Source organism: Telopea speciosissima, chromosome 3, assembly GCF_018873765.1.
Source record: "Telopea speciosissima isolate NSW1024214 ecotype Mountain lineage chromosome 3, Tspe_v1, whole genome shotgun sequence".
Classification (NCBI taxonomy): domain Eukaryota; kingdom Viridiplantae; phylum Streptophyta; class Magnoliopsida; order Proteales; family Proteaceae; genus Telopea; species Telopea speciosissima.
Genome location: NC_057918.1, coordinates 44,363,047 through 44,380,634, shown reverse-complemented (window position 1 = coordinate 44,380,634; position 17,588 = coordinate 44,363,047). Strand labels below are relative to the sequence as shown.

The 17,588-nt window shown below is 40.3% G+C and overlaps 1 protein-coding gene across 1 annotated transcript; it reads right to left on the bottom strand.

Annotated features, from left to right (window-relative positions):
• Window positions 1-719: 719 nt before the first annotated feature.
• LOC122653606 (reactive oxygen species modulator 1) lies at window positions 720-13,589 on the bottom strand. The gene is made up of 3 exons (XM_043847503.1): window positions 13,441-13,589; window positions 13,045-13,082; window positions 720-1,092 (listed from the first exon to the last, which is right to left on the bottom strand). Exons 1-3 carry the CDS (start codon window positions 13,511-13,513, stop codon window positions 979-981), a joined length of 225 nt encoding a protein of 74 aa, XP_043703438.1. The 5' UTR covers window positions 13,514-13,589; the 3' UTR covers window positions 720-978.
• Window positions 13,590-17,588: the final 3,999 nt, after the last annotated feature.

Below are 17,588 nucleotides of genomic sequence, written 5' to 3'. Positions count from 1 at the left end.
CTATGAGAGGCAACTCACATAGTCTTATCCCAACTTAATGGGATCGACTACATAGATCCCAGAAGAGAAATTAGAATAATAAACGAAGTAACAGGGGTGGGATATACAACATCGAAACAAAACTTTACACAGACTCTAGGGCATCAACCATAGGTACGTACGTACCACTTCTTAACAGCCCAACATTCCACTCATAGGCCTCAGAATGGAGATAATGTAGAAAACATCACATCATCATAGTCCAACTAAATAGGGTCGACCGCAAGGATCTTTGATCTCCAATCAACTCTATTTTAGATCATACTAGGGCAAAGGGAACTCCACGAAAAAGATCCTAGAAATTAATTGCTTTGGGTAGTGTGAACCTGTCAAGTTCTTTAATTCTCTCCTTTTTGCATAATAGTGGTACTTAATCACCAATAAAATTGAATCCTCAACCCTCATTCAAAGTTTATACATTTCCATGAGGCAGCATCCAGAGTCTACCAAATGAGGAAGCATCTTAAACAAAGTTTCAGCATCAACTAAGATGCCACAGCAGATATTTAGGGCCACTTAGAGAAGCTTATCATAACAAGTGAGAAAGGAAACACAGTTGGTAATGACTAGATCAATTATTATTGCTTGTTAATTGTTTTCTTGCAACCCGTAATTTGCAACGAGACAGGAAGTGCGACCAGTTAAGATCATTAAATTTATACAGATGATGAAACTGCATCTGAGCTCAAAAAGCAAACTAGTTGAAAGTACTGAATTCACAAACATTCAAAGAAGCCACACACATGCCAGGTAAGAATCCAACCAAATACAAACTACTTCAGGATTCTGAGAAAATTGAAGAGAGGTAAATTTCATCATAAATAAAAGATTATATTAAACGACAAAAAACCATGCTCCAATAAAGGGCCTATGCTACAGATCTTTGTGAAAAGGCAATTTCTCCACAAAGACGGACAATCTTCTTGGCACAAAAGGATCTCAATAAGACTTCCCGCAATGTATCAAACTCCCAGCTCCCAAGAAAAGACCAAAAATGGCTGCACTGCCAAGTGTTGTCTGCCCAATGTACCTAATTTTCAGAAGTCCAGGGACCTGCATGATTCCAACAATCTTAGAACTGGCAATTGTGGGCCAGGATATATTACTGAAGCTAGTACTCAACTACTCGTGGCATTCAACTATAATGACACTTGTGGTCATCATTTATTTGTTCTCCCGATAGTTTATAGAAGTCTCCATAAGAGGTTTTTTCCCCACCCTTTCTGTGGAGAAATAAATTTAAGATCCATCTGGTTGATTGTAAAATTTTGTAAAGATAGAACAAAAACAAGTTGGAAACTTTCCTAATCATTAACAGCATAACTCTCTATACTTGTTGGTTTACATGATTTAGGTGCCATGATTTAGGTGCCAATTCGTGCCATTGGGAAAAGTTACTAGGTAATAGGGAATTAGAAAGGAACTCAGTAACTAATTTACCAAAGCAATGTACAGGGGGGGTCAGGTCAAGGGCTGGTGATACTAATATGGCTCAGCTGATACGCAAGGATATTGAACAAATATTGGCGGGTCTCACCAGATGTCAGCTCCATCGGATGGATCGGGGACTGGCAATATCGATACAGATTAGATGATGAACATGATCTGATGCTGATTCTTAAAAATTTGATGTAAACATAAAGACAAATAAAGGGAAGGGGATTTCAAACTCTGTTAAGCTTGTCATTTGCTTGGTTTGAGAAAAAGTTGAGTTGTTGCTCTTATCTTCTCTAGTAGTTGTTGCCCTTGGGTAGTGTTAGTTGTTGCTACTTCCTCATCCAGTTTACTATCCATTGATTCATTACTTCAATTCAAACCAGCTAAGAGTAATGCCAAAGGTCGTGAAGCTCAATTATTGCTGCATCACAGGACAGTAGTTCTTCAAGTTAATTGGTAAAGTTAAAAAGTTCTAGTTTGAATTTTTCTGGTTTATTGTATGGATGTAAAGCCAAATTCATAGGCTGATCTGAGTAATCTACTCTTTGATTATTGATTTGGCAATCTACACAAATCTATTCGATTTATAGATAATTAAGTTCCTCAGGATTTTCAACTGAAAATGCTCTGTTCTGATGTTCTTTGGACCAGCTAGAGCCCAATATGACCAGTTCTGGACAGGTTAAACCTTTGGTATTTACTTGATTACTCTTGTGGAAACTTTGACCTGTTTTGTGTAGGCCCATTATCAACAAGCATTATCCAATAAGGTCCTGCATCACTTTATTATTTTCTGTACCTTGTTTTTCCATGATTTCTTGTTGTTCTCTTCCATTGCTACTTGCTTTTATCTGTTCTAATTCCTAATCACAAACTATACTGTGATTCCTATCTCATGGTTGTTACCAAGTGTTTGCTTTTAGACCATGACAAAAGATTCTGGATTTTAAGCCAGCACACCTTCAGAAAAAATCAAGTTAACCAAGCTGCAGAACCTATGTATCTTAAAGTTCAATCATGTTCAGTTCAACATGAGAATTCCACCCCTAAACCAAGTCATCCAAAATCATGCTCTCCTGTAGATTTTCCTCCCCTGAAACCATTTCCCAACCTGTCTTATGTTTTTTTTTGGGTAACACAACTTATAACCTTAAATGAACACAAAACTTGTTGAGGGTTTGGTCAGAACACATGTTCACTAATTTTCAATTACCAGCATAACAATAGAAGGTTGTTACAGATTTCCTCTCCAGAAACCATTTTCCAACCAGTGTATCTTTTATCTTTTTTGGGTGACAAAACTTATAATCTTAAATGAACCCAAAACTTGTCGAGGGTTTGGTTGGAATACATGATTTTGAACTACCAGCATAACAATAGAGGGTTGAAAATCAAATGAAATAGGGAAGACATGGGCAAGAGATAGCTACCTTGTCATGTGGCCCCTGCACCAGCATGGGGGCCAATGAGAGCATGCGCAGGGGCATCAACATGGCTGAGATTTTTTTATTTTATGGGAAGCGGGGCGGTAATTTCGCACACTCCTGTGTCTGGGCGCAGGATCCACACAACCAGGCAGCATTCCTTTTCCCTATATTTAGAGGGCGAGTGCAGGGGCCACGCACACGCGGCAGCTTACGAGAGCATGTGCTGTGGAGTCACGTGAGCAGGCAGCATTCTTTTTCCCTATATATATATATACAACAACAACTCAGCTTATCCCAACTAAATGGAGTTGGCTACATGGATCCTTACCCTCCAATCAGCTCTATTCAAAGCCATACATGATACAAGGCCTAAGCTAAGCATGTCTTTCCTTACCATTTTACCCCAAAGTCATTTTAGGTCTGCCTTTGGCTCTTTTTAGCTCCTTCAATCTATATCAAATCACTCCTCCATACTGTAGCATCTAAAAGCCTCCGTTGTACATGGCCACACCATCTCTCTCTCTCTCTCTCTCTCGCTATATATATATATATATGGGAAAATCTTGTTGTCACCAAGGTGGTGATGTCTTTTCCCTACAGCAGCACCATAGGGTACGTGTAGGGATCCCCCTACACCAGCATAAATCGTGGGATGTTGATTAGATTTTTATCTAGTCTTTTATTCAGTTTTTATTTAGTCTTCTATTTGAGTTGTAATAAATCATGGGATGCTGATTAGATTTTTATCTAGTCTTTTATTCAGTTTTTATTTAGTCTTCTATTTGAGTTGTAATAAATCATGGGATGTTGATTAGGTTTTTAATTGGATTTTTATCCAGTCTTTTATTCAGTTTTTATTTAGTCTTCTATTTGAGTTGTAATAAATCATGGGATGTTGATTAGGTTTTTAATTGGATTTTTATCTAGTCTTTTATTCAGTTTTTATTTAGTATTTTATTTGAGTTGAAATCCTAATTGCGAATCCTAGTTTTATTGAAAATCCTCGTTAGGCTCTAGTTTCTATTTTGTTGATAATACTAGTTGGGAATCCTAATTAGAGTCTAGTTTCTATTTTGTTATTTGTCTCAGCCATTGGGCTATTTAAACAATGTAATCAGCTCTTATGAGCCCACGATTGAATGAATAGAATAGTTGTTGCTTTTGCACTTGTCATTCCAGAGATTGGAAAGGTGAGAGGCCTACGGTGAGACTCCCATCCCATCATCATACTCGATCCCCGCCATCTTCTATTCTTCTATTTCTGTTGCTGATTCTTCAAGGTTATTAGCTCAGCAAATACAAGGTATTTTCTACATCAGATCTGGTAATTATTTTCATTCCGTCAAGAGGGTCACTCGATTCTTATTTGTGAGATATCAGCATTCTTCCATTGAAGGAATCGAGTGACTTGATCACCAAGTCTTTACTGCTGTAACTTCAGATCTCCCTATCAAGCCATCAGAAATTCAGAACTCAATAAATTTTGGAGTACAAATCCCTGCCAATAACTTCTCCACTCGATCCAAATCTGGAAGTAATCTGATCGCTGATTTGGTATTTATCCACTAAACTTCTAATTCTGACTTTAGTTTCTAATTTGGTGAACTGTTGATTAAAGACCTCTATTGTTGGGACTGTTTAGCCTTCACAGTGGGTGATATCTGGGGTTAGGATTACTTGTAATCTAGCCTCACATTATTTGGTATCAGAGCCTAACAATGGCAGGGGACAACTCACCACCCATACTTCCACTTCCATCTGATTTGTTGAGTACTGTAAATGGGTATGCTAAGACAGATTCCAACTCAGTTAGAAACTAATCAGAGAAGTGTTGAGGACAGCTTACTGGCAAATAAGGAAAGGAATCACACTCCTCCAGCACAAGCTAGTAATCCACAGCACCTAGACGAAGACAGGTATCAAGTGTGATCTACTATACATCGCCTCAATCAGCGCACTCCAGACAGAGTACAGCCTAGGGTTGAGGAAGCTACCGATAGAGGTGCATATACTCGACAAACGGAGCAGCCCAGGGTTGAAGAGAGTACAGACAAAGACACTTATACCCATAACCCATCCACCAGATGACAGACATAAGGTGAAGTTGGAGCTGAAGGAGTACAACGGGAAACATGATCCAACTCTGTTCTAGGATTGGTTATGTGCCCTAGATGATTACTTTCACTGGTTCCCCCTGGCTGAAGAGCGTAAGATGAGGCTTGCATGCACCAAGTTGACAGGGACAGCTAGAGAATGGTGGTGCACTTATGAGGATAGACTATGTCGTCACCAAGAACCTCAGACATCGGTGGAGATGAAGGAGCTATTGAAGGGGAAGTACCTACCAACTACTTCCAGGCATAGGATGAATGATCAGCTCAACACTCTTCGCCAAGGATCCTTGACTGTTGAGGAGTACATGGACAAGTTTGATGACTTCATTGCACATACTGACACAGATGAGGAAGATGTGAAGCTGCTGTCCAGGTTTAAACTAGGCTTGCGCAACGACATCCGCGAAAAAATGGGAGTGACACATCTACAGAGTCTGAATGAGTGCTTTGAGAAAGCAATGGAAGTTGAAGACCTACTCAAATCTGCCCCGAGGACATTCACTCCACGGACAGGTAATGGTAAGAGGTCCTTCGTTTCTACTCGGCCTAGTGGATTCCCTCCCCGAATCCCATCAACTATAGAGGCTCGAGAGAAGGCTCCTCAGACTTCTACCATGTGCTATAATTGTATTGGGATAGGGCACTATGCACTATTCTGTTCAAAAAAAGGGAAAGAAATTCTGTTCTTACAGCCATTGAGTCCAATCCAGAGATGTTAGTATGTGATCCACAGCTAGAGGATGAATGAGCCATGCTTCCCTTGAGGGGGAAGACTACGAAGACACCCAGGATGATAATGATGATATCTATAAGGTGAACATACTGACATGTATTCTGGCCGCAGAAGCAAAAAGGGAAGATTGGCATCAACATCATATCTTCTACACACTGTTGACTAGTGGACCAGCTACAGCACAGGTGATTGTGGACAACGGGAGTTGTGTCAATGTAGTTTCTCAGGCCTTTGTCATCAACGGGAAGCTTAAATCTGAACCACAGCCGCAGCTATATAAGGTATCCCTACTTCGGTGATACGTTAGAAGTTAAACACTGTTGTTCTGCACCATCGAAGATTTCAGGTTATGAAGAGGACGTATGGTGCGATATTATCCCTTGATCTTGACTGATGTATTATTGGGGCGACCATGGATGCTCGACAATAATGTTTTGGTGGGAGGCACAAAGAATCAGTGCTTCTTTGATTTCAAAGGGAAGCCACTGGCACTTAACCGACTAAACACACCACTGATGAAGCCGAACCTTAGAGCTGCCCAGGCAAAGATAGCAGATTTTGAAGTCTATCACAAAGCAGCCCTCCAAGGGGTTTTCAGCCAGCAAGAGTACCAGTAAAGCAAAGCCAATGGAGCCACAGCTGTTTGCTTTACCTCATCGGTAATTTCTAATCACAAGTGAAGATACAGGCGTAATTTTTGCACTAGTGACTAGAGAGATCTGTCATGTAACCAGTTTTGATCATCTCAAAACTATAAGGGACATACTTGCTGAATTTGCATACATAGTTCCAGATGAATTACCTGATGAGTTACCTCTGATGAGAGATATTCACCATGCCATCTACTTAGTGTCAGGGTCGGTGTTGCCAAACCTACCCACTTACCATCACAGCCCCACGGAGCATGCCGAGCTCAAGAGACAAGTGGGCAACCTTCTTCGCAAGAGATTCATATTCAAGAGCATGAGTCCATGTGCTTGCCCAGCAATTTTGACACCGAAAAGGATGGCAGGTGGTGTATGGGCATCGATAGCAGAGCCATCGACACAATCACCGTCAAGTACCAATGATGTAGATTCTGGCCAGAGGAAGAGACAAAGGACCAGGCCCTCCCTTTGGGCCAGAGATGAACCAGTTCGAGCCAGCCCAACAGTGCCAACTCGAGCCAGCCAAGCAGAGGTCTAAGATGCCCCACGATTGTGACAAGGATCCCCTTGACCAGTCAAAGATGCTCTCCAATTTTGAGAGAAAGATGCTCCACGATTTGAGAGAGAATTCTCCTTTGACCAGTCAGCTAGATTTGGTGCACTTAAGTAGTTTCCACATTTAATAGTTTCTAATTTGTGGCTGAAGTATAAAGCCAAGTAGTTTTAATTTAGTTAACTTCTATTTAATTAGGATTTAGCAGTTTCTATTTTAGATTAGTTCTTATTTTGGAAAGTTTCTATTCTATTGCAAGCTTGCCTAAGCTATTAAAAGGCATCACATCTTAATGAAATAACCAAATTATAGAGAAAAGAATCGTCAGGCCAATTAGCCATCGAGTATGGGAGTTCCCCCTGTGCTGCAAGCCTGCAACAGCTGAGACAGCTGTGGGTGAGAGACCCAGGCTGAGAGAGCCATCCCCCCTACCCCCTACCTTCTATTTTCTATCTTCTCCACCTCCCCTGCCTCTCCATAGATCCTTGAGTACTGCTGTGTTTTGTGACTGCTCCACGCATTGAGAAGACCAATCGAGTGTGACTGCTGCTGCTGTTGCTGATCAATCATGGATCCTCCACCTCCTGCGGATTCCAGCTTCTGCTACAGTTGGGCTGCAAACTTCAAGGCCTCATAACTCCACAATCCCTCAGTTTCTGCAGAGAATTGGAGCACAAGTCCCCACACCAGGCCCTACACTCAATCCTGGTTTGCCGACCAGACTCCCACTGGTCTGCAAGTTCCAGCCAAACCTTCTATTTTGGTGACACCCCTGCAACTCCCAATTCTACCATCAGAATTGTAAGAAATTTACAGCAAAGGATGACCTCCATAGGACCTCTACTCGATCCAAGTATTGGACCAAGTTACTGTCTGGTTTGGTTTCTACAGCTAAGTCCCCTACTTTCTAATTTGGTGATTTTTCTCTGACTGTTTCTAGCCATCCAATTTGACCCCAAATTTGGGAGTGACCTGTGTTGGTCCAGACTTGAACTTGACCTTGATATTAGCCCTTTCTGAATCTTTGTTAGTTCATTCCCTGTAACTTGGGTTTGTTCATTGGTTATTGTGGGTTTACTTGGGACTAAACCTGAACTGGTTTTAGTCATACATTAACCAACTCCCGGTTCTGCGCCTTGATGGCATGTTAGATATGCTTACCGGTGCTGCAATCTTTTCGAAGATTGATCTGAAGAGACGATACAATCAGGTTTGCATCCGTCCAAGAGATGGGTGAAAGACTGCATTCAAGATGAAAGACAGACTGTTTGAGTGGAAAGTTATGCCCTTCGCTCTTACCAATGCACCAAGTACATTTATGCGCATCATGACACAAGTACTCCGTTCATTTATCGGCAAATTTCTAGTGGTTTATTTTGATGACATAATTATCTACAGCAAAACCACTAATGAGCATCTTGATCACTTACAATGGGAGATGAGAGTCCTACGTGCAGAGAAACTTTACATCAACCTCAAAAAGTGCTCTTTCATGCTACCTAAAGTTACTTTCCTTGGGTATATAGTATCTTCCAGCAGAGTAGAAGATCGAGTGTGGTTGATTGGCCAGTACAACAGACCTTGACTGAAGTCAGGAGTTTAAATGGCCTAGCCTCACTCTACCGGCGTTTTATTAGGGACTTCAGCGCCATCATGGCCACCTAAGGGTTTTGCCTTGACCAAGCGGAAAATGACAGAGGCGCCAGTACTACGCTTACCCGACTTCAATCTTATATTTGAAGGGGCTACAGATGCATCCCATGTGGGAATTGGCGGAGTATTAATGCAATCAGGCCACCCTATTGCACTCTATAATGAAAAGCTTAATGACGCCAAGCGGCGGTATTCCATCTATGACTTGGAGCTTTATGCAGCGATCCAGATACTAAAGCATTGGAGGCATTACCTTATCGCCAAGCAGTTCATCTTATACTCTGATCACGAGGCTCTCAAGTATCTCCACTCTCAGCGATCTATTAGTCATCAGCATGCAAGTGGATCTCCTATCTCCAGGAGTTCGTCTTCGCCTTGAAGTGCAAATCAGGCAAAGAAAACCAAGTAGCTCATGCATTGAGCTGCAAACTACTCGCAATGACCATATCCACCACTCACAACAGTGGCTTAGAACATATCAGAGATGACTACTTACCAGATGCTGATTTTTCGAAGACCTTTGATATGTTACAGCAAGGGGGAACAGATGTGAAGTACTCTCTACATGACGGCTACCTCTTCCTAGGAACACACCTATGTATACCCAAGACCCTAACACATCTCTATGGAAGCACCTTATTAGGGAACTACATGGAGGCGGTATGGGAGGATACTTTGGAGTTAGCAAGACGTATTCAGCAGTTGCTGATTTATACTTTTGGCCGCATCCACAACATGATGTACAGCAGGTTATACAAAGGTGTCGCACTTGTCAACTTGCTAAGGGTGATAAACAAAACACAGGGTTGTACACACCTCTACCAATGCCACATGCACCTTGGCTGCATATTAGCATGGACTTTGTCCTTGGTCTACCATCTACACAGGAGCGGCTTGATTCTATATTCGTAGTGGTTGACAGATTTTCAAAGATGGCTCACTTTATTCCATGCCGGAAGACATTTGACGCCAGTTACATAGCCAAGCTTCTCTTTAAGGGGTGGTACACATACATGGGTTGCCAGAGTCTATTGTATTAGATAGGGATGTAAAGTTCACAAGCTACTTTTGGAAGACTTTGTGGGGGAAGACCAACAAAAAACTGAAGTCCTCTACAACCTCCCATCCTTAGACCGACAGACAAACAGAGGTGGTCAATTGTAGGCTTGGCAACCTTCTCCGATGCCTTTTTGTGACCATGAGAAAACATTGCCCTCAATACTTGACATCATAGAGTTTGCTTCCAACAGCTCCGTCAATTGTACTACCAGTCGTACTCCCTTTGAGATTTTTTAGATCTTCAACCTATACATCCAATGGGCCTGATTCCTTTATCTCATCATGCCTAAGCTAGTGTAGAAGCGGACGAGTTTTTAAAGCATCTTACGGAGGTTCACACAGACACCTGATGGTGCATTGCTATTAGCAATGACAAGTACAAGGCAACAGCTGATCGACATCGTCAATACTTGGAGGTCCAACTAGGTGATATGGTAATGGTTCGGGTATCTTCGGAGCCAATCACAACCTCCATCCTCGCAAAATGGGTCCATTCAAAGTGCTGCAACGCATTGGAACCAATTCTTACATGTTAGAGCTACCACTATCCATGAAGATAAGCAACATTTTCAACATAGCTGATCGTACACTTTATGTAGGCCACCATTCTGACAAGGTTGACACTCAACACGCCCTACGGCTCCCACAGTATACAACTCCCACAAAAGACATCAATGAGGACGTGGTTGACAAAAAATTCACTACTATTATTGTGGGGTGGTAAGGGTTACTATTCCTTTCTTGTCAAATGGAAGGGCCGATCAGCTATTGACAGCATGTGGATTCATGCTGACGAATTCAAACATCTTGATCCAAACCTCTACAACCTATAGTTGTCAAGGCACTAGGTGATCCAAGGCGGTTGAGATCCTCCCTAAGTGCTTAGGTGATGCCTAAGCGGCGCCTAGCCGGCCTAAATCGCATTCCAATATTATTTTTTTAATATATCAGTTATATGTGTGAAACAATCAAAACACACATTTGGTTTATATGTTCTTGGAATTGGTCATTTCAGGTATACCTAGTCTCACATTTGGTTTATACTGTTCTTAGAAACTATGATCTTCTTAATAAGTAATTAACCTGCTCTAGGTTTAGAGAAATGTTCTTGTTCTCTAAGAAATTTGATTGATCAAATGATTTTATTTTTATATGAGACTTATTGTATTAGGTAGAGCACAAAACCAGCTTTCCAACAAATCCAAGATTGCTTAAATCTGGTTTATATTGAAGGAGTTATGTTCCGGTCAAACCTTATTTAGTGTGCGCCAATGCTATCAAAATCGTTCCGAATGAAAATATTTTTTTAGATATCAAAACAAGTGAATATTTTACTGCACTTATGGTTTTTAGCAATGTTTTATCACATTAAGATTTATGGAATTTTTAGATTTGAAAAAAACCCCAATATTAGAAAGTTGAAAATTTCACCTACCACCAAAAATTCAGTTTATGTTCTTGAACCGGGGGGTTGACTTTTTATCCTTTTGGAAGTTGAATTTCTAACTATTTTTAGTAGATTCAAATAGGGGGGGTATTTGCTTATTTATGAATAATAACTTAAGTAAATGAAATAACAAATATAAAACATCTTAAGTAAATGAAATACATATATAATAACATTTATTTAATGATATTTGGCATAAATAAGTGCCAGAACCTGGTTCAATACCCATTAAACCAATGCAAGGCACCCTACAATAAAGCGGCAGCCGCCTAGGCACCTAGAAATCTGCCTAGGCGCCTTGACAACTATGCTACAACAACTACATGTCCTTTATCCATTCGTCAAAGGCAAATGATTTTAAGAACGGGGAGTTGATGTATCTTGGCTGTCCAACAAGAAACACAACCGCAGATGTAGGGATTCCCCTACACCAGCAGCACCGTAGGGTAGGTGTAGGGATCCCCCCTACACCAACATAAATTGCAGAATGTTGATTAGGTTTTCATTAGACTTTTATCTAATCTTCTTATTTAGTCTTTTTAGTTGTCATCCTTATTGGGAATCCTAGTTAGGCTCTAGTTTCTATTTTGTTGGGAATCCTCATTAGAGTCTAGATTCTATTTTGTTATTTGTCTCAGCTATTAGGCTATTTAAACAATGTAATCAGCTCTTGTGAGCCCACGATTGGATGAATAGACTAGTTGTTGCTTTTGCAATTGCCATTCCAGAGATTGGAAAGGTGAGAGGCGTAGAGTGAGACCCCATCCCATCATCATACTCGATCCCCTCCATCTTCTATTCTTCTATTTCTGTTGCTGGTTCTTCAAGGTTGTTAGCTCTGCAAATACAAGGGATTTTGTACATCAGATCTGGTGATTATTTTCATTCTGTCAAGAGGGCCACTCAATTCTTATTTGTGAGATATTGATATCAGCATTCTTCCATTGAAGGCATCCAGTGACTTGATCAGCAAATCTGTACAGCTGCAACTTCAGATCTCCCTATCAAGCCATCAGAATTAATAAATTTTGGAGAACCCCTGCCAATAACTTCTCCACTTGATCCAAATCTGGAAGTAATCTGCTGACTGATTTGGTATTTATCCACTAAACTTCTAATTCTTACTAGGTTCTAATTTGGAGAACTGTTGATTAAAGACCTTTATTGTAGGGACTGTTTAGCCTTTACTGTGAGCGATATCTAGGGTTAGGATTACTTGTAATCTAGCCTTATGTTAGGTGGTTAGTACAAGATTGTAACCTTACTTTTTTTCCCTTATAGTATAACACACTTCTTTTTTCCATTAAGGTATATCATGTAATTTCACATGGAGAATGACAACTATTGAAAATGACATAATGATAAATCACTTTCAACTTATTTTGAAAATACCTTTGTACCTTCGACTTAAATAGCTTTTGGAAATAAGACAAGGGGCAATCAAAAGAAGGTTACAACTTCTAACTTCACCACCTTGGTGAAAACATGATGAACCTTATGGAATAATGTGGTTACATATATAATGGATTCATTTAGTGCCCACAAAGTATGTTTGCCCAAGTGCTAGTAGAATAGTGCCACAGAGGAACTGACTTTGCTTTTTCTTTGGGATATGTAATTCTTTGGGTACTTCTGAATTCTTACTATCTTATCTCGATTATCTACAAGCCAATCGAATATCCCTAAGTTCAAGTTATCCACGACAACAAAACCATCTGATTTTGTGAGATATCCATCTATTGCTCAACATATTGAATACTGATAAAATTCAAATTAGACATAAATAAATAAAAAAGGAAACCATGGTACAAGTGCGTGAAACGGGTATAAATCCAAGATAAAGAAGAAATTTTGACCAAGTCAATCAGCCAACAAGAGCATTAAATATAACAAAGAGAACAGAGATAATGAAGACCTCACAAATAGAACCCATACCTTATACCTTATAGCCTCATAAGTCCCATAAACAGCACCTGAACAAGAAGCATACTAATCAGATAACCTATAACCCAAGAAACGCCACAAAATTTACACTTATTGTCAACCAAGAGGGAGGAATACAGTACATTCACATGACCAACAAATTAGAAATAATACTATCACAATCAAGAAGTTGAACAAAATCGAAACCACACTGGGTCTACAGACCAATGAATATGCAAACCTAAGGATCCTATAATTAGATCGATTCGTTGACAATGTTATTACCCTTCAAAACTATAAAAACCCCAGAAGCACCAAATCCCAAACCAAGATGAGAGCAAACACGACGTAGAAGTAACAACGAAATTAGGATTAGGGTTTGAGCGAGATAGAAAGAGAGAGAGTTACCGACAGCGCCACCAACAGCACCGCCGACTGCAACGCCTGTTGTGACCCGAGCAAGGCAGCTGTCCCTCGCCATCGCCTCTTTTTCTTTCTTTCTCTATGTCAGTAGTCCGACTTGTTTCTCGTCTACCATTCTTTCTTTAAACCCTCTGCCGTTTTATATAGCGTAACGGTGAAAGTTCTTGTTTATCCTAATCTTATCATATCATTAAAAAAAAAAAACCATACTGTTATACCCTATAACTTTTCATATTATAGGGTTGGGATTACCACGCTGCACAGCCCGTGGGGGGCCCAATGAGAGCAGGCGTAGGGGCATCAATAGTGATAGGATTTTCACATTTCAGGAGATGGGGGCCATAGAAAAAAAAAATCATTTACAATACCCTAATCTTGCAATGCACTATAGTGCGGACCTGAGAGCTCGTTAGGTGAAAGATGTGACATCCAACAGTGCCAAGCTCGAGAAGAAAGTAAAAAAAAACTGCCTTGCATCGAGCTCGCCTTCTTCCACGTGTCAAGCTCTTAGGCCCGCACTGCAGTGCACCACAAGATGCTCGCACTATAGTGGATTTTAAGTCCGTGGGGCATCTCCTCATCTCCTTTGGCGCAAAAGCCACACACATGGCAAAGATCCTTTTTTGCATATTATATCATATTATATTAGGGGAAAAGAATGTTATTTGGTCACATAGTTCATGTGCATAATAGACATAGGAGTATGCACATTTACTGTCCCGCCCCTATGAAATAAAAAAACCCATCCATGTTGATACCCCTACGTGTGCTCTCATTGGCCCTCGCACTGGTGCATAGGCTACAACCAAGCAACGATCTCTTACCCATTATAATTATAATTATAATAATAATAATAATTATTATTATTATAATAATAATAATAATAATAATAATTATTATTATTATTATAATAATAATAATAATAATAATAATAATAATAAGTATTATTATTATTATTATTATTATTATTATTATTATTATTATTATTATTACTATTATTATTATTATTATTACTATTATTATTATTGTTATTATTATTATTATTATTATTATTATATCATATCATATAAAAACGAGGTTACAGAGTCGTAGGGTTTCCACGGTGCCATGTAGCCTCCGCACGCCAGATTTCATAAAAATGAGGTTTTTTGGATTCTTTTTTTTTTGGGGGGGGGGGTTTCTAAGGTTTTCTATCATTCATATCTTCAGCATTTGGTAAAAAGGGTCTTTTGAATTATTTTTAGGGATGTGAAGGTGATACGGTTTGGGTGCAAGTGTATGAGTCCTCCTTGAGAGAGATACTGATGTCTGTTTGTATTCTGTTGTTGTCATCACCGAAGGGGTGATAAAATTCGGCGCCTACACATTCCTAAGGAATTTTGTGTTAAAAATGACATGCCTATGGAATCATTAGTTGGCACACCTTTGGGAACTTCATGCACCACCCTTTCATCTTATGCAAGATTACATGATTGAGGAATTTCATGTCAAAGGTAACATGCTTCGGGAACTTTCTGTATTCTCCATAAATATATATCCCCTTTGACCAAAAATAAATAAATAAATATATTTCCCCAGTGGGTCATGCTCTGGAAATTTTGTGTAAAGAATGACATATCTATGGAACTTCATGTCCTACATTATTATCCTTATAATTGTAAGCCTCAGGAATTTCTTGTCAAATACAACACGCTCTCAAGAACTTCATGTATGCTTTACTTTGAGGAATTTCTTGACAAACAACACTATTAATGCATGTAGCTTACATGCCTTGGGGAATTACATATAAAATGCGACATGCCCTAAGGAACTTCATGTACAAATATCACCATATGCATGATAGTTATTTGGAAAATCTTAAGTCACGGTCAGAGTTGCGAATGACCTGACCTTCTATGATTTGTGATATACCTAAATATGGCCATCTAGTGATATGACGACACATGGCCGACAAGATCTGCGGTCGACTGAATAGATCCCATCGGGTCAAACCCGCACAAAACCCAACCCACGCATAATCCACAACAGTTAGTTTACTCAGCAGGTTGTGCGCAAATAAAGAACTCCTATAAGGAAACCTCCTATGAATAAGGGATCATTCCCTAGAGAATCTTGCAGTCAATTAGTATTGCAATCTAATAAGGAAACCATATATCTCGTCGTGGGTAGGGCTGTAAATGGATAACCGAAAATCCGAATCCGATCTGCATCTATATCCGTTTAGGGACTTCCATATTCGTTTAGAGATATCTAGAAAAAATCCAAATACTCCAATAAAAATCCGTATGGAAAAAAATCTGAATACTTAATGATAAACCCAAAATCACACCGGCCAATCGTGAGCTGCCACGTGTCCCAGTCCAAAGAGTGGGCCGACCCAAACCTGGAGGAGAATCAGCTCAGACATGATCCGCAAACACGTTCACAGGCGCGACCTCATGGGCGTGGCCTCACAAGCACGGCCTCCCAGGCGCGACCTCATAGGAGCGACCTCATGGGTGTGGCCTCACAGGCGCGACCTCATGGGAGTGGCCTCATGGGAGTGGCCTCATAGGCGCGGCCTCTAGGCGCGACCTCCCAAGCTGGAGCTCTTAGGCGCGACCTCATGGGCGTGGCCTCACAGGTGCGGCCTCTAGGCGCAACCTCCCAGGCGCGGCCTCCAGGTGTGACCTCACAGGCACGGCCTCATGGGCATGGTCATAGGCGCAGCCCCACCGGCGCGGCCTCATGGGCGTGGCCTCACAGGCGCTGCCTCCGGGCACGGCCTCACAGGTATGACACCCGAACACGGATCCCCCTAGGGGCACGGACCTCGGGTACAGAGTGGACTTGGACATTAGACCCTGGTATAGGGCCAAGCCACTACCGCGGCCATCGACAAGACATGCACCATCTCAAGGACTCTAGGCCACCGCCTACGAGTCACGTCACCCTGACGGACTCATACATCAAAGATCTTATCACCACACGCAATTGTCTATCTACTAAGGACATCAACCCTACTGGGACACTACATATGTTTTATGTTTGTAGGATATTGGACCCCATAATATATGGTGATTATCCTTCTGAAATGCGTGAAATATTGGGTCCACTACTACTAATATTCTCATGAGAAGAAAAAGAAAAGTTGAAAAACAAATTAGACTACATTGGCCTTAATCATTATACAACCTTCTATGCACAAGATTGCCTGTTCTCTCGATGTAACTCTATGACTTCACAAATTGATGCATTTGTGAACTCTACAGTAAAAAGAGATGGTCGTCCTATTGGAGAGTCGGTAAGTGAAAGAGAAGTTAAGTTGTGGATATATTTATTTCAAACAAATTAAGTTGTCAAATGGGTGAACTTATTTTGAAAAAAAAAACAAGAAAATTGAATAGTTAACCTATTTTTTTTAAAAATATAAATAAATTTATCTAACGAAGTCTAAAAAATACAACACCCAAGAGGAAGAGAATGAAGGAGAAAGAGAGAAAAAGAGGGAGAGGAGGAAGGGGAGTCCGACCTGGCCCTAAAGAACAGAGGCCGCCACGACAAAGATATTACATGGGAATTACAAGAAGAAAACCGGGATTCCCTAACATGTAGCTAAATGCAAGTTCCAAATAGAATCTGGGACAAAAGGGATTTTAGGATCAAGGATACTTTTATTTTCAAAATCTATTATGTCCCCCAAATGAGCTGATTCATTCTAGACAATCAACCACTACTTTGATTTAATGGACATAACTTGCCGCTTTTTGGGGGGGGGGGGGTGTGAGATGAATTCTTTCAGCATTAGTTTCATGATTTTACTAATAATAGGAGTCGATTGTATCTTCTGAAGAAAAGAAAAAAAAAAACAAAAAGAAGCACATTTTCTACCGTTGTCAATGCCACAATATTTTTTTTATAATTCTTTATTTATCATTCTGATAAATTTATTATGTACCTTTAATGATGTGTTTTTCCCTTTTTCAGACAGGGATACCAGACTTTTATGTGGTTCCTTCTAGCATGGAGAAAGTGGTCATGTACTTCAAAGAAAGATATAACAACACTCCAATGATAGTTATTGAGAATGGCATGATATGCTAAAATAGTTGGCCTATGTTTATCTTATTCATATAGGTCATCTTTATAAATGA